Here is a 25,751-nt window from a genome sequence, read left to right as displayed (position 1 = left end):
GTCAGATACTACAAATATCAGGTTCATTTGTTCCTTTCTTACCTAAATTCACCTGAGGTTTGGGAGGGAGGGAAGGAAATTCTCTGGACTCCTTAGAAATAAAATCTCCTTTCCCATCTCAAAATCTTGGCCCCAGCCAGAGGCTATTTATAAACATTGTACAAATCAACATACACATTGGACTTCAGATGTGGTTCTAAAGCCAGAGTAACTGGCTTAATGCAACGTGCAAAGCCAGATGTCTTTCTGTGACAAGTGTGACTCCAGCAAGAGTATTAACTTTGGATGCTGATTTAAATTCATCTCAAGGCTGCTCATTTTATATTCATAATTGGGTCACATTTTCCTGAGCATTTTCTGTCTTTTCTTCTCACTTTTAGGATTCAGAGCAGACGGAATTCATTCAAGGCTGGAAAGGCTGCATTTGTTTGTACTGCTGAACTGAACACGTCCCTTTTCCAATCATAGTTTTTGGCACATAAGGGAAGAGAAAACATTTTAGAAGATAGCAGAAAAAGTCAAGAAGATGCCCAGTGAAAGAGTTCAGAGTAACTGTGCGCCAGAAGCCCAAATTTCTGGGGAGAGCAAGGAGGGGCAGAGCTCTCCTTGCAACTCCTTACATAGAGCTGTGGCTACAGCTGTGACCTTCGAGGGAGAAGCCAGCACTGAAAAAAGGAAAAAGAGGAGGAAAGATTCCAGGCCAGAATCAATCATTGTTTATCGGTCAGGGACGGAAAAGAAGGTGGAAGAAGAACAGGCAGAGGAAGATGGGGGTGAGAAAACTTCTGAGGAAGGCTCCAAGTTTTTGGGACACACTCTAGGAGATGGTAAATTCCTTGCAATAAGTGGTTTAACGTTTGTTGTTCAGATTTTATTTGTTCCAATAAATGTGTTAGGGAAAGAAATGACATGTTTTTGCTCAGTTTTCAGGTGCTAACTTAATACAGTCTACAGCTAGTAGTAGTACAGTCTACACATATTGTGTTAAACCATGGTTATTTTGCAGTCAATGCTTGAACAAGCTGCAGTCCCTGAATTTGTACATTGCTAAGCCATCATCCATGGTTTGCAAACCACTACAGCTGTATTCTCACATTATGCTTAGCCCAAAGAAGTTACAGACTTTTGTACAAAGTCATCCATAGATCTTTGATTCCCAGAGCTTTCTGTTTTGTAAAAAAATGGAGAAGAGCATGACACACATTGTTTTGCTTCTATATTTTCCATTCAGAAGCTATTGAAAACTACTCACTTCCATTTCTCTAAAGTGGCCTCAATATCACTTGATGATATTGTTTTGTTATAGTGTTTGCCTTATCTGCCCAAAGCATTACTAATCTTTGGAATGACCCTGAAAATGTGGCTTTGTCAACAGGCATGGGGACGCAGGAGATGGATGGAGTCAGCATAATGGTTCTATTGAATTCTATTGGTAGATGTGATTATTTGGCTACAAATTCATTTTTAATGATTTTTATATTATTTTGTATTGTTTTGTATTGTTTTAAATTGTATTGTTCAGTTGTTGTTTCTCATTGTTTAATTGTTGTAAGATACTCAGTCATATATATGAGATTGGTGGCAGTGTACATTAGAAAAATTCATACATTTTTCATGGTATGCTTACTTTTAGCAATGGCAATAGCACTTAGATTTATATACTGCTTTATAGTGCTTTACAGCCCTATCTAAGTGGTCTACAGAGTCAGTATATTGCCTCCAATAATCTGGGTTCTCATTTTACTAATTCTTGGAAAGATGGAAGACTGAGTTAATTTTGAGTTGGTCACGATTGAACTGCTGGTAGTTGGCAGAATTAGCCTGCAATACTTCATTCTAACCACTGCACCACCACGGCTCTTAATTTCAAGTCCATTCTTATTCTGCAATGTTAACTAGATTTGATTGCTTAGTTAGTCTAATCCCCAATCCCAGCAATGGATTATGATAATGATGGCGATGTATATCCTATCTTTTCTCCAAAAGTGTCTTACAAAGAGTGTCCTCAAATGATCTTCATCACTGAGAGTGGATCTAAGATAATCCAATACTGAGCTACACCACCACACCATCTTCTCAAATAACACAAATAAATATGGATATTTATGCGTTTTGAAGTATAAGCCCATAAATTCAAAGTGCCATTATATGATCTTTTGATGTATCTTCTCCAGAGCAATCAGAAAGGTTTTAGCTCAGCAATCTGACTCAAAAATGGGAGTCTGAATCCAGCTGGCAGCTATCCAAGTGTTGAAAAGATAAAGCAAAATGTCTATACTTCAGTTTCTTACTGATGATGTGAGATAATGTTACATCAAAGTCTCCAATACTGTGTCCAGGACATATATGCATAGATACAAGTATTTATTTATTTTTATTTATTTATCAATCACTCAAAGTACTTAACTGCCCATCACCCTCTGTCTGACAGAGTATAGCATGCAATTAGGATTCACCCTGTTCATGGCCGAAAGGCAACTATGAAACATAGGTATAAACTACCTATTTCTTTATGTTGAAACGTTAGCCATTCTAACTTTCATTATTATGGCAAGAGTTATTAATACAAAGCCATTAAAGTGTCCAGGAAAACAAACTGTCATATTCCAGCTGTAGTTATTTCAGCATCTTCACATCCATAATGTGAGAGTGCCAAATCAGACGGGATCTTGCACAAGATTCTGTCATTCTATTGAAAAAACATAAGGCCAAAATCTCACATTTTAATTTATAGGGCTCTGAATACGATACAGGTGAGCTATGGATGTTTCACTTTCTTCAACAATCTTGTGTAACAGGAATTTAATTTACCATGCTTTAACAAACAGCCATTTCACTTTCTTGAGAGAATATTCATGGATCACAGAGGCAATACACTAATATGATGCAAAAATTTACAGAACAGTTACAATATTTTCAGTTTACCCAATAATGTTTACCAGGCAATGAATTTGTTCAATAATGTAATTCAATATAATATGGTTCCATTTAATTATGCTTAGTGAATGTTCTAAAGGTTCATTAACCCTTAATTAAAAAGGTGTTTTTATTCTAAGGCACAGTTTTTTAGAATTGCCGTTAATTACTGAAAAATACCTTTTTTCTAATGAAATGGGAACAAAACCCATTTCTTTGAATTATAGTTTTGATTTAGATTTTCCTGAAAGCATGCTTCTGAGTGCTTTGGCATTATGTCCATCTGGTGCTGGGGGCCATCTGTCATGATCTAGGAGAAAAGAGAAAGTTGCCTCAGAAAGCAAAACTAATGCTATTGATTTAAATTTCAAAGATTTTTTTCCCAAAACAAAAACACTTAAAACAAAATGAGTTAGAGTTACTTTTATATAATTTCAAAAACAGAAAAATGAATATATTTAATATTTCAGAATATTGTGATAGTCATTTTCTTCTCAATGAAGAATAAAGAGTTCAGGCATTTGGCTACATTCAAAATCCTGTTTGCTAAATTTCAATTAAGAATGTTGTTTGAGTCTTAATCCCAGAGTAATTGTCAAAGATGTATAAAGGAACTTCAAATATATGCTGGAAATGTAATTGTCAAGGGAACTTTTTATCATCTCTGATGGTTTGGTGATAAAGCAAAAAATATTGGAATCAGATTTCCCTAATTCAGAATATTCTTAAAATAAATATTAAAATGAATCCAGAATTTTCCTCTTAGATTTGTTGGACAAAGATATTGACAGAAAATTTGGAACTTTTTACTCAGTTTTCCATCCTTCTGAGGACGGTAAAATGAGGACTCAGATTGTTGGGGGCAATATGCTGACTCTGTAAACCACTTAGAAAAGGCTGTAAAACACTGTGAAGCAGTATATAAATCTAAGTGCTATTGCTATTACTACATATGTTAACAGCAGCACGCAAAGATGGAAAGATACACTAATTCCCACAATTGAAGAAGGTGAAGGTGATGGAATTGGTAAATATGGCAAAATTGATTACTTTTACTAAAGAGAAGAATTAACTATTTTTGTTTCTACTTGGAAACTACTTCTGGATTTTTTTTACTCAAAACTGAGAAAATATCTAATTTTAGGTTTTGGTTATTAGAGTGATTTTGTTGTTAGAGAAATGGCTTGAAATATTTAGAATTCTAATACAAAAGGTTGAGGTTTGGTTTTTTTTTTGTATTCTACTGCACTAAAAGTGGGAAGTAGAAAGAAGTCACTACTTTTTTTTCTTTCCTCTTTATCTTCTCTTGCACCTTCTCTTTCTTCTTTTTAAACTTTCTTAATTTTTGTTTGTATTTGTATTTTAACCCACAATAAATTCTAGTAATTTTTGCTTTAAAAAAGAATGTTGTTTGACCCCAATCACTGAGGTTGGCAGCTTAGCGTACTGTGTTTATTGAGCCAGTTTTGTTTTAGCCAATCAAAATTAAGCAAACCAAGACTTCATACAATATGTGAAACCAAGCTGTAAGTTCTGGTTGAAATACAGTGTTACATGACAGATATGATAGTATTCAAAATTAAGAAAATGCCTTAACAGAGACAATTTACACACATTCTTAACTTGTTTCACATTAATTAATTGATTAATTCACATTGATTAAGATGGAGAAGTCCTAAAGATAAATTTGTTTTTAATGTCAGGGCAAAAACATCAGGAAAAAAAGGAAAGCAGACACCATCTGCTAAAACAGTCAGGTTACTATTTTACCACTATTTTTAAAGCATTGTTTTACCTGGAATGTCCCAGAGGCAACTGTATAGGCTTTGTCCACCATCAACCTTCACAGTTTCTCCTGTTATAAAGGAGGCAGCCGGTGAAAGCAGAAAACACACCAAAGCTGATACCTTAAAAGGGAAATAGAATTATTCATTGTTACATTAGTTGCCTCCAGACAAGATGGGAGACACATAAATTCAATAAATAAAAACATATTAACCAAAGAGTCAATAAACAAACAAACAAACAAACAAACAAATAAATAACTATTAACCATTATAGCACAGGGCCTTTCAGATGTTCAATTCAGGTTTCACTTATTCTTGTTGCTGGATTCACATATTGTCTGTAGTTTGGTGGACAGACTCAGCTTTCATATTATGTTAAGGAACAAACCATGAGTTATCCACAAAGCCTGTGCTCACAAAACACAAAAAGATGAAGTACAGCTTAGTGTAATGAGAGAACCTGCTCAAGAAATGATGAGAATAGAGCAACACTTATTTTTTTTATTTATAATTTTTTTACTTATAATGCAGTTTTTTTCTCTGCAGACGAGGCAAATTGTGACACAGATCTGAAACATTCATACACATACTGTAGATGCAAGTGAGCATAAGAAGTTGGATATTGTGACGTGTAGGACAAGTATAGTACTGCCAGCAATATTTTGCTATCTTTTACATACATGTTTTTTAGGGTGTAGAACCTTAGTCACATTTTGAATGGGAATGTTAGCTTCATATCCAAATGTGTATTTAATGGTAATCTATTAAATCAAGATTTTATTTACTCATTGAATAGGTTCACATAATTTGCTTAGTTCTGGTTTAGTATACTGTGTCAATAATTCAGGTTAAGTGTATTGTGTAAACCAAAACACTAATTAATAACACGTCAGTTTGCACTGAATATTAGCAATAAAAATGTATAACATGAAGAGAACAAAATCCAATTTTTAAAATCACCTGAAAACCCAGAAGTTCAAAATATAACAATTACATCAACATAGTACTATACCTCTTCAGGAAGTCCTAATCTCTTTGCAGGAATCCTCTTAATATTATTTTTAAACAAATTTTCACCATCTTTGTAGTGTGCAACAGCAGTTTCTGAAAATATAAATCCCTGCAAAGAAAGGACAGCTTCAACATTAAGATTTTGTAATTCTTTTTCACAGCAATAAAAACTCCAATCACTTTTGACATTGACTATAAATTCTGAGTATCAGTACGGAAAATAAATGACCTGGATTTATAAACCAACAAGCAAACTGCATTGGAAAGGAAGAATGATATCCTTGCAAGTAAAGTGGTATTCGACTCAAGCTCCGTTCTTGGAGACTTCGTGGACTTTATGTAATTTTACTAGCAAGGGGGTAGCTCTTTCCTTCTTCCCACATATCCCACATTGAGCTTACAACTCTTGGGATTTCTATTTTTTTAAATGTAGTATAGTACGTGTAGTAATTACATTTAATTAATTACCAAATGGAATTACTACACATATTACATTTATAAAGCAACACAAAGATATCTGCCTGTTTTGTATAGACATCTGAAGGGCAATTTCATTCCCAATGCTAATATTAAAATACTTCTGTAAACATTCTTCCTCAATCTGGGTTGGTCACCGAGACCCTGAAGATGGGCTCCAGCACAAGTCCGAAAGCCCAAAAGACAAAACCTCTGGTCCAGGTGACCGACCCAGATTGGATTCTGCAACATTATCCTGGGACACGTATATTCGCCTTCATTTGTCATTCTTCCCCCAAAAAACAAACTCCATTGAGTGTAGATTACAGCCTCTAATCCCCTTCTCAGTCTTTGGTATAGTTAAAGATTTAGATATAAAAATCTTAGCAGTTCCAATAGATACGGTATTAGGAGCAAAATCTTCTGATCTATGAAAAAGCTCCTATCTTCATCCATCCAAGATTAAATTAGGCAAATAAGATTGTCAGAATCAGCTTGAGCATTTGGTTCCAGTCTGTTGTCTAAATCACTTATTTCATAACCTACCGGGGCAACTGAGTTAATCCTCACTCCATTACATGCCCACTCAATGGCTAAACTTTTGGTCAGGTTATCAACTGCAGCTCTTGCTGCTCCACTGTGCCTGCAAAGGAAGCAAAAGAAGAGGCAGACTTAATTTCCTTCCACTGGTTAAGTTAGACCAGTCTGAAATTAGATGTTGTGATTATAAAATACCTATAACTATACTTTGCTATCTTAAGTGGGGTTTAGAGTTCAAGAAGCTCTCCTCCTCCCAGTAATCTTGGTGCCATTGGGCAGTTGTCATAAATAGTGATCAATTTCCACTCATAGTTTAGCTAGTAGAGTCAGGATGGTTGAAAATCCCACCGTTTAGTTATTCCAGTCTAATTTATGTGTATAAGCACAGATTTTACAAATAGCATCCAATCTGTATCCCCAGCTATAATAAAATTGCTTGTTTGCCCTTACGGATCTTCGAAATACAAATATCTCTAAGATTTCTGAGATTTTAGGGGGTAACAGGCATAACTTTCTCTTACAGCTAGGATTGTTCTCAGGACGGAGTTAGAGGCAACAAAATGTTCTCTCTCTTTCAACTTTAATTACATGAAACTCTTCCCAGGCAAAAAATATCTGTGTGCACCTGTGTGCATGTTAATGTTCTGCAATCAGGAAGCTTGCAGCAATTTCATAATCAGAATTCCATGAACACAGTCCCAGCAGACAAGTCTATGCAAAGACAATTGCATCAATTGATTGATAAGAAGGTTCAAATATCATGTTACTCCATGATGTGGTTTCATTGTGAGCATGATTTAGCCCCATTACAGATAGTCCTTGACTTACAATCATTCATTTAGTGACCATTCAAAGTTACAATGGCCCTGAAAAAAGTGACTTATGACGGTTTTTCACATTTACAACCATTGCAGCACCCCCATGGTCACATGATCAAAATTCAGGCACTTGGCAACCGGTTCATATCTTGCAGTGTCCCAGGATCATGGGATCATGTTTTCTGATCTTCTGACAAGCAAAGTCCATGGAGAAGCCAGATTCATTTAACTGTGTTACTAACTTAACCTCTGAAATGATTCACTAACAACTGTGGCAAGAAAAGTCATAAAATGAGGCAAAACTCATTTAACAATTATCTTGCTTCATTCATTGCATCCTTCAGTCTCAAGAGACTATGGTATAGTGCTCTGGAAAGAGGTCCTAAAACAACATCTAGTGTGACTAAAAAGGCCAATGCGAGAGTGGCAATCCCTTCCACAGTGAGGGGAACATACATTCTGTCCCCTGCCCAGCCCCCAGATTTCGCTGGTTCCGGGACTGCCTCTTTGCCTCAGCCTGCCGAACAAGGGTCTCTTCGAATTGGAGAAGGCCATGCTGTGTCTTTAGCCTCCAAACTGAACGATCAGAGGTTAAGGTTTCCCAGTTGTTAATGTCCATTCCCAGGGCCTTTAGGTCCTCTTGCAGATATCCTTATATCTTGCTTAACATGAGAAATTTTGGGCTCAATTGTGGACATAAGCCAAATATATAAGTCAATTAACATTTTTTCTTCATGAGTGAATATTCTCTAACAAACCATGCTTTTGCAAGCAGTTGCTGTGAAGTTTGAGGATCATAAAGATAGGCAAAAGTCCACAATTCTCAAAGATTCCTATGATATCTGTGGAAATATATCAAGAAACAATGGATTTAGAACCAGCCATTGTTCCAGATAATGTTGATGCCCTTAGAACACACCAAAAGTTCTGGTAGCTCAGGATCTGAAGACTTCCAACTCCTGACTTGATCTGTAAAGTCCAGAGTTGGTAATCTCCAACCTCTAAGATGCACATGGCCCTCCAGAATTTTTGGCTTAGCTACTTCTGTTCTTCCTAATCCACCAATGTAGCAGATGTTAATTTCTTCAAAACTTTCTGATATTCTGATTTCTGCACTGGAAATCTATACAGTAACTGGGCTTTGCAAAAACAAGGCCATTTAAAAAAAAAAATAGGGAGAACACAGTACAATACTGATAAAAAGGGAGCCAGCTAGGGAACAGAGGCTTCAACCTTCCCTGCCTATTAACTTCAAGCTGCAAAACAATATTGCAAGAAGCAGGAAAAGGTCTCTGTGTCTATAAATGAGTGTCTGCTCAGAATTGCCTGAACCGCAAGATACAGGAGGCAAATGAATTTAATAAATAAATTAAAATAAATACATTTACTTAGACTTAAGTGACAACAAGCATGCATTTGGATATTAATAACAGCTTACGATAAGCCAGGCACCCCTTTCCATATATCACCCAGAATATTGACAATGGCACCTCCGTGATCCCGCATCCAAGCATTGTATACTATATGGAAACAAGGGGGGGGGGAGCAGTAATTAATATTGTGACATTTTTATTTACATTTTCAGAATCTGTACAGAATGCAGTCTCTTTTTAGTTAATCCCCCCCCAACACACAACATCTATAGCTAAGTGTATCAATATGGGGGTTTGTGTAATATACAAGATAGCAATGACATTAAATCCAGATATTTGCCAGAGGGCACAAGTAACTATGAATGGAGGTTCATTCCCCACATTACTGAAAACATATAAATCCACTCTGTCACACACACCCCAAAGCCCAAACCTACCTCACCATGGTGGTGGGGGGGTGGGGTGGAGGGTAAACAGTGTAAGCCTACTATAGCAGCCAACATGGCTGTGGCTTGGAGAAAGATCTATTCCAATTCTTCCCACCCAAAAAAATTATGGATTGACTCAAAGATGCGGAAGATATGGTACTGAGCAGTGAGTCTCCCTGGCTGGAAGGTACCAATAAAGCTACAAGAGAAGAGCAAAGAGAGTATCCTAGTAGCAGGAGCATCCATGGCATAGATGAGGTCAATCCTAATGCCCCTCCCCCCCGCCACTGACACAGATTCTAGAGAAAAGAGATCTTTCTGCTGTTCAAAGATCTTCAGATCAGGAACATGGAATGTCAATGGCTTATACCTAGGAAAGCTAAACATTGTTAAGGACGAAATGAATAGGCTCAACATTGATATACTTGGCATCATGAACTTCATTGGACTGGCTGTATGTGGAGACATTAAAAAGTGGTTCAGAATCGGAAAAGGCAATTGGCAAGGTTGTCACCTGTCACCTATACTATTCAACATGTACACAGAAATAGTTATGACAAATGCACATTTGGAGGAATCTATCACTGGCGTTAAAATTGGTGGTAGGAATATCAACAACCTCCAATACACAGACAATATAACATTGCTCATGGAAAACAAGTAGGATCTAGAGAGGCTAATCCTGACAGTCAAAGGTGAAAGTGAAAATTTGGACTGCACCTTAACATCAAGAAAACAAAGATAATGACAACTGCAGAGAACATGCAGGTCAGAATGCTAATCAATATTGAGATTTTCGAAACAGTAAAGAAATTCATTTTCCTCAGCTCTAAAATTCACCAAAGTGGTGACTGCAGTCCTGAGATCAGAAGGCATATAGCACTTGGAAGTTCTGCAATGTCTGGCATGAATAACATCTGGAAGAGTAAAGACATCAGCCTCACAACCAAATGCAGATGAGTTAACACAATAATTTTTCCAGTTGCTACTTATGGCTGCAAAACCTGGCCTCTGAAAAAGGCAGATAGGAGAAGAGTGGACATCTTTGAACTGTGGTGCTAGAGGCAACTATTACGCATTCTGACAGATTGCAAAAAGACCAAACAAAGAAGTCCTAGAACAAACCTCACCAAAAATATCAATTGAAACCAAGATCTTCACATACTTTGGTCATGTCATGCAAGCTGACTCACTCAAAAAGTCAATCATGCAGGGAGTGATCAGTGGAAAAAAGGAGAAGGGGCCACCCTAGTACCCGTTGGGTGGACACTATAAAGGATGAGACCAGGATGATCATGGTGGATCTGAAAGAGGCAACACGAGAGTGCTGATTCATAGAGTGGCCAAGGGTTGGACATGACTGAATGGCTGACAACTCTTTCTTTTATAGAACAACAACCCTGAACCTTACACAAGAAGCTGCTTTATATTTACTCCTAGACTACTATCCCAGTTGGCAGCGTCACTTGATGATTTCCAGCTTTCCCTGGAAATGTCAGTCACTGCCTAGGCAATCACCACTATCCATAGCAGGCACTCTAGCATTGAGTCACTCCAAATAAAGTGAAACAATTATATTCCAGTATTATTAAAACCAATAAGTATTTTGGTGAGTTATTCAAATTTACACATTTATAAAATCTAAAACGGCGCCGTTTGAATTGCCCGCTCGAAAAAAGGGGGCGCCTGCAAGCTGCTTGGCGAAAGCCGTTAGAACGCAGCAGTATGATCGAGGGGAGGCAAGGAGGGTGGCCGATGAGTAATCCCTCAGGGGGGATTTGAGGAGAGTCCCCTCTGCCGCAAAAGCGGCCGTTGGCGGTGTTGAGTAAGGACTCTTCACGCAGCTCGAGTCCAAACGAAAAATAGAAGAATTTTAAAAGCAGTCCAATTATCAAAATAAAAAAGGGGGAATTTTGATCAAAAAATAGTTATAAAAAGGCTAGTCAAAGACGAGGCTCAGAAAGACACCACTGTCCAGCATAGGACCGAGTCGAAACACTGGGATTATCCAGGAGAGGGCGGAGCTATTTAAATTCTGCAGACTCGGTCATATGCTGCATAGTGGAGTCCAAGCCCCAGTCTGACAGACGTTCCTCACGCTGAGGAGAACCAACTATTCTCTGTCAGAGATGCAGTCTGAATAACTGTTGTGTTATAATTTAACCTAACATAATTGGAAAAACATGCTAACCACTACATAGTTAGGTTTATCATTATACCTCACTTTCAACCATTCTCTCAACCATAATTACATTGCAACAGCCAAATATATACCAGCCAACAAGAATGTGACCAGCAAAGATTTGTTTCCCGGCAGACCTATGGATAAATCTCTTATTCATTTGCAGGAGTGTGCTTGCTGGATTCATATCAGGGGTGAAATTCACTTACTTTCGCTACTGGTTCGCAAATGTGAGCGCACACGCCTCCTACACGCATGCACAGAGACTTCTGCGCATGTGTAGAGGGTCAGAAACAGGACGTGATGACATCTGGGTGGGTGAGTGGAGCCTCCCGCCACCATTGCTATCAATTCGCCCAAGCCGGATAGAACCGGCTGAATTTCACCACTGATTTATATGTCACAATAATCCGTAATTGTGAATATTTAAGGCTAAATATAAAAAATGTCAAGGCATAAAAATGTGAAATGCAAAGTAATCGTGCTTCAAATGGCTGTATGAACAAAACTTCAAGTTATAGTAAGCAATCACCTGCTTTACAGCAATAGAAAGTTCCAGTCAAGTTGGTTTCAATAACAGCATGCCAGCCTTTTGCGCTTATTAGTTCAGATGGGCTAGGAAACTGCCCTCCTCCATTGTTGACCAAAAAATCTATCCTACCGTGAAGATCTAATGTTGCTTTCACCAGTGCCTCTACCTACAAGGAAAAAGAAAGTGGAGTGGTAAAATTGATGTTCCATTTGCAGATTTCTGTACAGGATTAAAATCAGTACTTGGCCTTTTGTCTAAGGTCAAATATAGTATTTGTCTATAAACTTAAATAAGTGTGGTGTTTCTTTAATAGAAAATCCTTTCCCAAAATAGTTTTGAGTACTGTTAGAAATCACGATATGGCAGTCAAAAATATCACCTAGAATATTCTATAACAAAGGAATTCCACAACAACCGAAGATTTCATCACAATGACAAAATTTCTGTTGTGATTTGGCTACAGTATGCCTGCAGAAGGATTTTTACAAGTTTATTTTTTTTAATTAAAAAGTTTTATCAAAGATACAAACATTTTCTCCCTGTCTCCCTCCCACCCACCCCCTCCTGCCCCTTCCCCCCACCCCCCTCCCCGGACTTCCCAGAGCAAATACAGGGTATAGCATTTAACAATCATAAATTAAAATATGCTAACATTTTATAGACTCCAAATTCTCCCTTGGTCTTTAACTCCACATAGTTCAAAAAAAAACTATAAACATAAACTAAAAATTAGATTAAATATTTCATTCATAGGCTATTTGAAGCTTTTTAGTCTGATACTTGTTTTGAATATAGTCGATCCATCTTCTCCACTCCAGTACATATCTTTCATTTGAATGGTCTTTCAAGTACACTGAAATTTTTGCCATCTCTGCCAAATTCACTACTTTTAACGTCCATTCCTCAATAGTAGGTAAATCTTCCTTCTTCCAGTACTGCACCACCAAAAGTCTAGCTGCTGTTATTAAATTTAAAATCAGCTTAGTCTCTATAACCGTACAGTCTGTAAATATACCCAACAAAAAGAACTGTGGAGTAAATTTTATCTTTTTCTTTAAAATATTTTGGATAATCCACCATATTTTTATCCAAAAAGCCTTAATTTTTTTACATGTCCACCATATATGATAATACGTAGCATCTTCACATTCACATCTCCAACACTTAGGTTGTAAACTTGGGTACATACAGGCTAGTTTTTTAGGACCTAAATGCCATCTATAAAACATTTTATAAAAAATATCTCTTAAGTTTTGGGCTTGCGTAAATCTTGTATTTCTAACCCATATTTTTTCCCACGTTTCCATCATTATTGGTTCTCCAATATTTTGTGCCCATTTTATCATACAATCCTTAACTAGCTCTGTTTCTGAATCTATTTCAACCAATGCATTATACAACCTTTTTATATGCATTTGGCCTTTATCTCTAATTTGTTTTACCAAGTTCTCATCCTCTTGCAAAATACCAATTTTTTGATCTTCTCTCCATCTGGCTTGCAGTTGACCATACTGAAACCATGTTTTAATTATTCTTTCTTCTCTTAATTGATTCATAGATTTTAATTGTAGTATACCTCTTTCTTTATAAAGAAGCTCCTTATATATAATCTCATCTTGTTTTTGCTCTACACTTATATTCTCTATCGTGTGTCTGGGTGCTGTCCACATTGGTAACTTATCATTTAATTTATATTGATACTTTTTCCAGACACGCAATAAAGCATTCCTTAATATGTGACTTTTAAAAGTCTTATCCACTCTTTTATCATAAAATAGATAAGCATGCCAACCGTAAACCAAACCATATCCTTCAATGTTTAGTATTCTTTCCTCTGTTAAATTCATCCAATCACTAACTGCTGAAAGGGCAGCTGCTTCATAATACAATCTTAAATTGGGCATTTTGAGACCTCCTCTTTCACGTATATCTTGCATTATCTTTTGCTTTACTCGCAGTCTCTTTCCTGCCCAAACAAAGTTACTAATACCCTTCTGCCATTCCTTCAAGTTTGCATCTTTTTTAAGTATTGGTATCATTTGAAAAAGAAATAAAAACCTTGGCAAAACATTCATTTTTACTGCAGCTATTCTTCCCAACAAGGACAGTTGTGTTTTTTCCAATTTTCCATCTCTTTCTGTATTTTTTGCCACAACGGTTCATAATTATACTTGTATAATTTCACATTTGAAGTCATAATATAAACCCCTAGGTATTTGACCTTCTTTACTATTTCAAATCCTGTTAGTCTTTCTACTTCTTCTTTTTGATTTATAGTCATGTTTTTAGTTATTATCTTTGTTTTACCTGCATTTATTTTAAATCCGGATACTTGTCCATATTGATTAATTATATCCATTAAACCTGTAACCGATTGTGCTGGTTGGGTTAAAGTAACAACCAAGTCATCTGCGAATGCTCGTAATTTATACTCATGCTGCCTAATTTTAATTCCCTTTATTTTATCTGACCCACGTATTTTACTCAACAAAAGTTCCAGCGACAAAATAAACAATAATGGAGACAAGGGACATCCTTCCTTGTTCCTTTTTCTATATTGAAAGTATCTTTTAGACCACCATTGATTATTATTTGCGCTGTTTGTTTCTGATATATTGCCTTAATAGCTTGTGTAAAATATTCTCCAAATTGCATCCTTTCTATTAATTTCAATAAAAAGTGCCAATTCAATCAATCAAATGCTTTCTCCACATCGAGAAATATTAACACTGCAGGGACTTGGTTGTTCTTCCCCAGATACTCTAACAGGTTAACAATTTGCCTTACATTACTTTTCATTTGTCTACCACTTATAAAACCGGTTTGATCATGATGAATCATTTGTTGCATAACTGTCATTAATCTATTTGCTAGTATTTTAGCAAAAATCTTGTAATCTGTATTTAAAAGTGATATCGGCCTGTAGTTTTTTGGTTACGTGTGATCTTGATCATCCTTTGGGATCAAAGAAATAAAAGCTGTCTTCCAAGACGGAGGTACCCCTCCTCCAAATTGTATACTATTAAATAATTCCTTAAGTGGTTCCACCATTTCCAATTGTAGATTTTTATAGTAAACAGCTGTCAAACCATCCGTCCCCGGAGCTTTACCCACTTTCAACTGCTTAATTGCAAACATAATTTCCTCAGAAGTTATTGGTTGATTTAAACTCTCCCTTTGCTCTTTTGAAATTATATAAATATTCTCTTTCTGTAAGTATCTATCTATATCTATATCTTGGATTTTATTACCAGTATACAACCTAGTATAAAATTCTAAGAATGATTTTTTAATCATCTCTTGCTGATAAACCTCTTTACCTTTATATTTTATTTTCTCTATGGTCCGTGACTTTTGTTTCTTCCTTAACAAATATGCTAACCATCTACCTGGTTTATTAGCATTACAAAAGGTATTATGTTATTGTAGATTAGTTGCAACCTGGTCTGCCATTAACATCTTAAATTGCCCTTTCAGTAAATTAGTTGCCTCTTTTATTTTCTTATCTGCTGGGTTCGCTATCAAAGCTTGTTCTTTTTTAAAAATTTCTTCTTCTAAATTCTTCCTTCCCCCCCCTGCTTATTTCTATATTTATTGTTCAAATATATCAAAATACCTCTCATATATGCTTTACTTGCGTCCCACACCATTTCCATAGATGTACCCTTGTGCATATTCATAGTGAAAAATTCTGTCATAAATTTTTTACATATCTGCCTGGCTACCAATGACAGAAAGTTGATCAAGAGGTCTATGACTTTAGCCACTCTTTGAAAGGAATCCAATGGCAGTGGTTTAATAACCATCATTCCTGTCATTTCAGAGGCGTATTTCAGAACAAGCCTCTACAAAGCAAATTATGCTGGTAACATGATGTTCAAGACCAGTCACAGTTAAAATACAACAATTTATATATGTAGCAATGTACTTGATATAGAGCTATTGCGCTAAAAGTCACAGTTCTTAACAAAAGAAAGCTGGCAGGCAGTGCTGTACTTGGAAGCTGTGTGCCAAACAAGCAGAATTATTTATAGAACAATGATGGGAAAGCTTTATTAGAAAGCAAGATGCCCTAGTGGATAGAGATTAAAACTCAGCATTCAACAAGTTTTCCCCTAGGTGGTTTATTTGAATCTGCTGTAACAGATTTCTCAGAGAAACAAAGCTGCTGACAGATGTAGACATATGAAAAATAAGGTATTTTAAGCTGTATAAAAAAGAATTTTTAAAAAAGGGCATTTATCCCTTTCAGAGTGATAATGTTATCTTAGTTCCTTGAGGGAGACATCTTTGTAGCCACATCTTCAGGAAGAAGAGACCCCCTTTTCTGATTCTGTCACCGAAGGGAAATACAGGCCAAATTTTTCTGATTAAAGTGCATTCAACTTGCAACGTACTTCTCTCTCAGGTTTTGTGCCCCTTGTTCTTGGAAACAGTGATTTGAGTTACCGGTAGCATCCTATGTAAAGATCCGTGATTTTTAAATCACAGCATACAACCTAGCAGATCGCACTAATTTAGAAAATCATAGTTAAACTAAGCATTCAAGTATTGGTCAATCCTACATAAAAGTGAATTCTATTATTTGCCAATAACGCCCAAGATGCTGAACCACACAGAGCAAAATGTGTTATAATACGGTATATGAATCTAGCCTAAATTAGGATCAATTACCTTTTTGTCATTTCCAGTCTAATACTCAATTTGTTTATTTAACAGTTCTGTCATGCACTAGACAGGAAGTTCAGGCTAGAGCTCACAACATATATTTAAAATTGTGTAGTATAGCTGAAAATAGCATATGGTTGGAGATGAAGCCTAGACAAAAGCCCTATATTGAAGCAGATTACTTACTCATATAATTCAATATTGCTTGCATATACAGGTAGTCCTTGACTTACAACCACAATTGAGCCCAAAATCTCTGTTGCTAAATGAAACAGTTGTTAAGTGAGTTTTACCCCATTTTACGACCATTCTTGCCACAGTTGTAAAGTGAATTATTATTCCAATTGTTAAGTTAGTAATATGGTTCTTAAATGAATCTGGCTTCCCAATTGATTTTGCTTGTCAGAAGGTTGGAAAAGTGATCACATGACCCTGGGATACCGCAGCCATCATAAATATGAGTCAGTTGCCAAGGGTCTAAATTTTGATCACGGGGATGCTGCAATGGTCATAAGTGTGAAAAATAATCATGTCACTTTTTTCAGTGCTGCTGTAACTTCGAATGGTCACTAAATGAATTGTTATAAGTCAAGGACTACCTGTACCGGCAATACAAATGCTGCAAAATACTATAGCATTGAACCAGAATGTTTTTTGCCTTTTCTAAAATCAAAGCAATTGCCAAATTATAATTCCATTTCCATCTCAGTAAATGGAACTTCACCTAAAGCAGGGATCCTCAACATGATGTCTTTTGATATTTTCCAAATTGTTAAAGATGGATGTTACTGTTAAATTTACACAGTCGCAGAACCTGAGGGAAAATTTTTATAAAATGTTTTATAGGTGGCATTTAGATCCTAAGAAATTATCGTGTATGTATCCTAATGTTCAACCAAAATGCTGGAGATGTGATTGCCTAGATGCCACATATTACCATATGTGGTGGACTTGTAAGAAAGTGAAGGCTTTTTGGATAAAAATTTGGTGGGTTATGCAAAATGTTTTGAAGAAAAAAATTCAGTTTTCTCCACAATTGTTTTTATTGGGTATAGTTAAGGGTTTTACATTAGGTGAAGTAAAGCTGATATTGTATATGATAACAGCAGCGAGATTACTGATAGGTCAATATTGGAAAAATGAAGCTATGCCCACTATTGAAGAATGGACTTTGAAGATGGCCAGTTTTGCAGAGATGGCGAAGATTTCAGCATATTTAAAAGATCGGACACAAGAGACTTATGTATGGGAGTGGAAAAAGTGGATAGACTATGTGCAGAATAAATATCAAACTAGGAAATATCAGATAGATTTTAACTGAAAGTATTATATAGGGATAGAATAATTGAACTTTGTGAAGATGTGAAAAATATACAGGGGGTGGAGGGGTTCAAGTTTTATAAAATGTGATTTTGATTTGGATTATATTTTCTGGAAGTCCTGGGGGGAGGGGAGGGCTAGGGGGGGTTAGGGAGGGTTAGGGGGGAAATTGGGGAGAAAATGTATTTGTAAAACTTTTCAATAAAAAAAAAGATGGATGTTACCAAAAAACATAGGATTTAAAAAAAATATTAATAAATGTAAACTATCTTAGAGTTTACAAAGCACTGAACACCTCTTCCTACATTTAAAATTACAATTATTTAAAATTGTATAATATAGCTGACTGACTCCTAACTGAGGTAAAAACAACTGGAAACAACAACATTTGCCATTTCCAGCAAAGGAACTCATATTTATATCACTTTTTTGTGGTTTAATCTTCCAATATTGAGATGAAAATATCATTTTTCCACTGTAATAATGAAAAGAATTACCCAGTGAACCATATACTAGTCAAATATGGAAGACTATTGCATTTTTACCTCTTCTTCTTTGCGAATATTGCATTGTATGGGAGTCACCTGGACAGAACTGGTGGAGGGAATTTCAGCAGCTAACTCTGTCGCTGCAGCTTTTAATCTGTCAAATTTACGAGAGGCAATCACTACATTACTACCTGTAAAACAAAATGAGAAGCATTTCAACGTCAGTACAAGTTGTAAAAAGATTAAACCAGATCTCTTGCTGAAGTATTAAATCTGGGCTAATCATCCCTTCAGTATCACTTTCAGGCCTATCAAGAGATTACTGCTACTTGTAAACCTACAAAGAAAGAAAACATGAAATTTGTGTTTATTCTAATCTGATATTTAGTTTATGAAAAGCATGAATTCTCTTCCTAGTATTAGGGCTAGTTCTTAGAGCATCACAAACAAACAGCCAGAAACTAGGCAAGTCAATTATCAATTATCAATTACACATATTGTTTGGAGTAAATGGGACAAGAATTGGAACCTTGATTTCATTATAAACAGGGCTTGCATTTGCTAAATCCTTCCATAATGGCTTTTTAGCTTTCCCACAATAAATCACATTTGTCTGTCCTTCAAAGTCTGTTGATGCAAGTGAAATTAAACATGCCATGAGCCAAGGTTCTGTCCCATGACTGAACTTGCTCCCCTCTAAATCTTCTTCAGAGAGTTTTCAAAGAGTGTCACGTCCCCAGAATATACTGTATTTTGAGGGCCTATGAAAGGAATAAGGGAATTTAAATATTTGGCCGTAAATTAAAACAACCCAATTTAAAATCAATTTAAAATTTAACTCAAGCCAGCCCAGCTAGTTGAAATAAATAGGTTTTCAGGGCCCGACGAAAAATCCAGAGGTCTGTTATTGTACGTAACTCCGGGGGAAGGTTGTTCCAGAGGGTGGGCGCCATCACAGAGAAGGCGCTCCCCCTGGGGGTCGCCAGCCGACATTGTCTGGCGGACGGCACCCTGAGGAGGCCCACTCTGTGCGAGCGTACTGGCCGGTGGGAGGCTATTGGTGGCAGAAGGCGGTCTCGTAAGTACCCCGGCCCTAAGCGATGGAGCGCTTTAAAGGTGGTCACCAACACCTTGAAGCGCACCCGGAAGACCACCGGAAGCCAGGGCAGCTCGCGCAGGAGAGGTGTCACATGGGAGTGCCTCGTCGCCCCCATAATCCCCCGCGCGGCCGCGTTCTGGACCAGCTGGAGCCTCCGGGTGCACCCCAGGGGGAGCCCCATGTAGAGAGCGTTGCAGTAGTCCAGGCGAGAAGTGACTAGTGCCTGAGTGACTGTGCGTAGAGAGTCCCGATCTAGAAAAGGACGCAACTGGCGTATCAGGCGAACCTGATAAAAAGCCCCCCTGGCCACGGCCGTCAAATGATCTTCTAAAGACAGCCGTGCGTCCAGGAGGACACCCAAGTTACGAGCCCTCTCCGTGGGGGCGAGTGATTCGCCCCCAATCCCCAGTATGTGTGCTAGTTGCATCTGTTCCTGGTTCAGCAGGCCCTGCTGGTGATTTAATACCTTAGTCACCATCAGATTGGACTACTGCAATGCACTCTACTTGAGGCTACCCTTGAAGAATATCCAGAAGCTTCAGCTGGTAGAGAATGCAGCAGCATGAGCAGTTATGTGTGTTCCTTAAACAGCACAAGTTATACTTCTGTTCCCCAAGCTGCTTTTTCTTGCTTCTAGATCAATTCAATGTGCTGGTTTTAGGTTTAGTCTTTTTTTTTTTTTTTTTGCTGTGGGACAAGGCTATCTGTGGAACTGTCTCTCTTTGGTTACATCAGCCCATCCATTAGATCTGGCAGAGGAGACATGTGATAAAGGACACCATCAGCTCCAGACCTACATTTGGTGACTCCTAGGAGATGTGTCTTCTTAGTTGTGGCATCGACTTTTATGGAGCATTCTCCTCCCCCTCCTCCCCAAGATTAAATTAGCTCAATCCCTTTTTAATATTGCAGAAGTTCCTCAAGACCTGCTTATCTTATCAGGCCTGGGCCTCCCAAGAACCAAAGACACGCTTAGATCACTCCTTTTCTCAGGTACGCATTTTTAATATTCTCTTTGTCTTCATTTTTAATGTGGATTTGTATATTTTAATACCTGTTGTTTTTATATCTGTTGTTTTATTTCATTGTTGTATGGTGCTCAGAATTGCCTTTTGTGAAATGGACAGCTATACAAATTTGATAAATAAGTAAGTTTCTTGAGAAAGGAGAGCAAATCCCCATCAGTTTTAATGTTACATTAATAAATTAATATTAATCATTTCAAAAGCATGCTGGGAATCCTAAATTATATAGTAAAAACTGCATACAGTAGTCGACTCTTCTTAATTACATTTTATAGTTACAGAATCACAGAAATCACAGAATTGAGGAATTGGAGGGATCTATAAAAATCATCTAGATCTTTTTTCTGCAATGTGCTGGAAAACTAATTAAACCATCCTCAAAACTAGCTGTCCAGATTCTTCTTAAAAACTTCCAGAGATGGGAAACCCACAACTTCAATGGATTGATTATTGAAATCCATTGTTGAACTGGTCCATAATGCCTACTTCAAGTAATAGGTTAAGCCAAAACCAACTAATTTGAATGATGAGTTAATCGCAGTGTGTGATCTCAGCTTCTTTGATACTCTTTAATATATTTCCGCACATTTCATTCCACTAAAACACATACACTCTTCAATAAAAATGACTTTGTAGTTTTATCACGTCCTTGAATTGAAATCCAAGCAACACAAATTGCAACTTCCTAGTATAACCCATGGATATTTCTCAAATAATATCAGCATTAGAGTTTAAACGGTGTTCATATGATATTAAGTATAACCCCGTGATTTTTAAGCTGGAAATCACATGCATTGCAACTCAATGCCAATTATCCAATTCAGAAGTTTTTTGCACAACAGAATTAACAGAACACCTATCATTATCCCACTTTTATCCAGTATCCAGTTCTTTGTCAATGTTTTGCTATGGTTGTAACATTCAAATCATTATACTCGGTTAGCACTAGCTGAAATTTGACACTATTATTGTTTATTTTAAAAGACTAGTTAATACTAATTAAAATCACAGCTATTCCTAAATCAGATGACAAGACATCAAACATGGTTATGGGACCATGCACATCAAGGGGGAGATGTCACGTATGCATTCCCATTAATCACATATTGTAGCTTAATATATCATGCCAACCAGGCTTTAGAGATCACAATCTGCTTTTTTCAGTAAATTTATTTATTCAAATAAACACACACACACACACAAACCCATATTCCCAAAGGTGACTGTGGAATTTTCTGGCTTTACATACAAGACTAAGTCAAAATGTCAGTGTTCAAAATAAGGAAGGTGATCTTGACCAGATATTCCTATGTAAAAGGAACTGATTGTTTTTTTTAAATCCAGAACATCCAGACAATATTTGGAGTAGTTCAGATAGATACCTCCCTAGTCAACTGGAGGATGACAAGGAGGAAGATTTATAGCACAGTCAGACTTGCCTGATTTTATAATATAACCAATTTCAATAGAAGTAGTTTAAGCCTTCCTTGGGAGTTAATTTCATTATCTGGTATACTAATGGAGCTGATAATCTATGGCTAATTTATAGCTCACTGTTTCACATGAATATGGCCTCAGAAAAAGTGTCCATAAATAAGAGGACCAAGTGTATATTTTAGAGGTGAACATGTTCAAAGATATTTATATCAGCACTTCAGTAAAGAGTGAGAAGATCTTATACTAATTCTAGCGGAAAGAAAAAAATCCATTAATTACATTAATTTGAGCCACAATTCAGCTTCAAGAACTAAGTACAGGTAGTCCTCGACTTACAACCACAATTGAGCCCAACATTTCTGTTGTTACGTGAGACATTTGTTAAGTGAGTTTTGCCCCATTCTACGACCTTTCTTGCCACAGTGGTTAAGGGAATCACTGAACTTATTTAGTTAGTAACCTGGTTGTTAAGTGAGTCTGGCTTCTCCATTGACTTTGCTAGGCAGGTCGCAAAAGCTCTACAGAGGTGGGGACTAGTTTTTGATTTAGTAAAAGAAGAGTTTAAATAAAAAAAAATGATTTTTACATAATTAAAGGACACTGCAGTGAATAGCCTACTATATTTTTCTTCTTAAAGAGGAAAATGAATATAACCACCTATGCATCAATTTTTTACTTTATTGTTTTCCTGAAAAACATTAACAGTTACAAATCTGCTCCAGAAATCTGACAAATTGCATTGCTTAGTTCCCATTATCTTATAGATGTTTGACTAAAAGTCAGTCACAGCTTCCAGAAAAGCATGCCCTCCCCAGGTTGAGCTAGATATGCAGGAAAACCTGTCAATATCCACTATGCAGAAGGATGGGCACGCATGAGCTTTATCTTAATCCATCTGTCAGTAGTTTGAATATTGTGAAAGTAATGCTCATCATAAAGCCAAACTCCAACTAAATCACCGATCCAGTTCGCACATAGCAAAAGAGTATATTTGAGAATAGTCCACATACACTTTCCAAATAAAAATTACATTTATTTTACGGAAATAGACACAACAGATAGAAAGGGACAAAAGATGGTGGGATAAATATGAGGGCTTCCCAAAGCTTTTGACTATATGTCCCATAATCTCAGTGACAACAATAGTTGGGCTATTGGGAGCTGACACCCAAACAATCTGAAGAAAATCCATCTTTTTCTTCCTCCTAGCCCGTTTCCTTCCTTCCAAGAAAATCCCTGTTCTAGTAACTTCATAGCAGGTTAACAACTTATTATGAAAAGCAGTCCCAGACACCAAACTTCTAAAGAGAGAGAACCTGCACCCTCTCCCGTCACTCTTGTTGTCTCAAAGGTGGTTTTTCAAGAGGCAAGTGGACTTTTTGGTTTTTCTTTGAAGACGTTTCGCTTCTCATGGAATTCCCCACCATCCAGAGCTGAAGAAGCTTCTTGCAGGAGAAGCGAAACGTCTTCCAAAAAAATAAATAAATCAAGAAAGTCCAGTTGCCTGTTGAAAGAAAGCACCTTTGGGACAACCGTGACCCCTGGATGAGTGAGAATCTCCATAGACATCCTGTCACTCTTGTCCAAGTCCTAAAGCTACAATCAATAAGACGGAGGAAGGACTCGCAGGCATAGGGAGCTTCCACCCTTCCACCTCTCCCATTTCCCCCAGGGGAGGAGAAATCAGCCCGCTCCCAGAGAGGCTAGGCTCTCTCCTCCGTTGCCCACCGAGATGCAGCAGCTCAGCAGCGATAGCCTTGCCGATGCCCGTGCCTCCGCCCGTCACGATGGCCACGTGGTTGCGAAAGAGTCCAGCCGCCAGAATCCCCCGGCCACCGCCGTTACTAAACGACGACGAGGACGCCATCTTGCCATCAGCTCTCAGTCGGACTCTGAACCCCCTTTTAAAACCATTCATGTCGCCCGGGGCGCTCCGGGTCACGTGACTTGAGCCGCTACGCCCCCTCCCCTCCCCTCCTCTCCCCTTTCGAAATCGGAACGCTGCCTCTGGAATACCGCCGTATACAGTACAGTGGCAGCCTTCTCCCCGCCACTGTAGGATCGATCAGACAAGACCCCTCTTCCCTCCTCGGCGCTCCGGATGCCACCCCAAGGTAGGCAATTGGGGGGCAATTTAACCGGCGTTTTGCAGGCCTTGCCAATCTTGCGGGAACAGGGAAGCCTGGCTTTCATTTAAGAGAATTGGGATTTTTCCAACATGAACACAGGCCACGCGACTTCGCCATCCTTTCCTGTAAGCCTATTAAAAAGCGGGAGAAAAGCGGGAATCTCTCACCTGTCTGCAGTCCGCAAAGCCTCCAAAAAGCCAGTCGGAGCACCTGCGTGGCTGGATTATTTGCCTTAAGAGAAACCTCCCTTCTCTTCTTTAACTTGGCGTCCTCCAGAGACCTTTTAACCCAAACTGCTGCAGATGGCAAGGTTTTGCTTGTCTGGAAATGATAGCATAATCAATCCTTCCATATATATATATAGGCTGCCCTTTGGAATACAACTCTGGTGAAATTATTTGGAAGCAACGTTATGTGTATGTGTGTGTCAGCAGTTTTTAAAAGGAAGCATTGGGATTCCATGGGTATATCTGAAATCAGATGAATATCCTTTTACAAGTGGGGGGGGGGTCTCTAATGTTTTCTCTCCCACAATTGTATGTCCACCTTAGTGAGCTCAAAACAATATAGTGGTCTTCTCACAACAGCCTGTGAAATAGCCCTGAGAGATAGTGACTGGCCTAAAGTCATTAAAGACTACAATTTATGGTATTGGGAATAATTCCTCCCCCCACCCCGCCTTTATTTCACAGCCTCCTCCTCCTCACAGCAAAGGTTAATCGTTACTATTTCTCTTTCATATGAGGAACCTTGAAAATGTATTAAATATTTTGAACTTTTAATGTTAATGACATCAACTTAGTCATAATTGCTCCTCTGCATGCCTTTTGATTTCTTCAGTTGTTGATAAATACAGTAATTGGGAGTTACTTGCTATGCTTTAGAATGAAGGAAAAGTCAGTGAATTCTAATGTTCTTCTAAGCATTAGCCTTTAGCTTTGAAGATGCATGAAGTTCACCAGTCCTTGCTTACCATGAACCTTTCCTGTGTAAAACAAGATATTTAGGTAGATAACTACCTGGGCTAGAGTGGGAAGGACTGTTTGCATAGTAGAAGGTAGTTTGCCAATGAAAAATGGCAAAAGAGCCATTTCTCACTCCCAGTAGGCTAAATCACATAATGTTGCCTTATCTGGAAATAAACATACTGACATTTCATATACATAAATAGACATACAAAGCAGTGGTGGGTTACCCCCGGTTCGGACTGGTTCTTGCGAACCGGTAATAAAACCAGTGGGAGGCGCCGCCCACTGACCCGGACGTAATCAGGAAGTTTCGGTCCCATTGCGAACTGGTAGTAAAGGTAAGTAGAACCCACCCCTGATACAAAGCAATATACAGTGCAATTAAAAAGCCAGAAAGAATGGGAATACTCACTTCAGAATCTAATTTATTATAATATGAATGGGAGCTAGCCAATTCACTGCTTAACTATTTCAGCCTGAAGAACCCCGTCCATTACTAAATGGAAACCACAAGTTATGTGTTCATTCCTGCAATACCAGTGGCATTCCTCTTTCGTTCCTCCTTTATAATCTT

The 25,751-nt window shown here is 37.7% G+C and overlaps 2 protein-coding genes across 3 annotated transcripts in view; one reads left to right on the top strand and one right to left on the bottom strand.

Annotated features, from left to right (window-relative positions):
- Positions 1–2,349: 2,349 nt before the first annotated feature.
- Positions 2,350–24,024, bottom strand: LOC148116556 (peroxisomal trans-2-enoyl-CoA reductase-like). Its single transcript, XM_087881699.1, has 8 exons — positions 23,809–24,024; positions 18,577–18,710; positions 12,044–12,209; positions 8,967–9,048; positions 6,717–6,813; positions 5,716–5,823; positions 4,712–4,823; positions 2,350–3,226 (listed from the first exon to the last, which is right to left on the bottom strand). The coding sequence occupies exons 1-8, from the start codon at positions 23,996–23,998 to the stop codon at positions 3,138–3,140; spliced, it is 978 nt and encodes a 325-aa protein (XP_087737825.1). The 5' UTR covers positions 23,999–24,024; the 3' UTR covers positions 2,350–3,137.
- The window catches only part of TMEM169 (transmembrane protein 169), a 50,759-nt gene continuing 49,016 nt past the window's right edge, over positions 24,009–25,751 (top strand). For both annotated transcript variants that reach the window (XM_087881703.1, XM_087881702.1), the window contains exon 1: positions 24,009–24,194. The gene's annotated coding sequence lies outside the window, so the exon portion shown is untranslated. The remainder of the gene's footprint in view (positions 24,195–25,751) is intronic.

Source organism: Pantherophis guttatus, chromosome 1 (assembly GCF_059756535.1).
Source record: "Pantherophis guttatus breed Tessera chromosome 1, ASM5975653v1, whole genome shotgun sequence".
Classification (NCBI taxonomy): domain Eukaryota; kingdom Metazoa; phylum Chordata; class Lepidosauria; order Squamata; family Colubridae; genus Pantherophis; species Pantherophis guttatus.
The sequence above is the reverse complement of the archived record's forward strand: the minus strand, read 5'-3'. Positions and strand labels throughout refer to the sequence as shown.

Bases quoted from the DNA above. Each gene is read 5' to 3' on its own strand.
- LOC148116556 (XM_087881699.1), bottom strand. From the start codon at position 23,998: ATGAATGGTTTTAAAAGGGGGTTCAGAGTCCGACTGAGAGCTGATGGC. The intron at 18,711-23,808 runs GTGGGCAACGGA...TTTGTTTTACAG, and splicing joins TGCTGAGCTGCTGCATCTCG to GTAGTAATGTAGTGATTGCC. The intron at 5,824-6,716 runs GTAGGTTATGAA...CTTTCTTTGCAG, and splicing joins GGATTAACTCAGTTGCCCCG to GGATTTATATTTTCAGAAAC.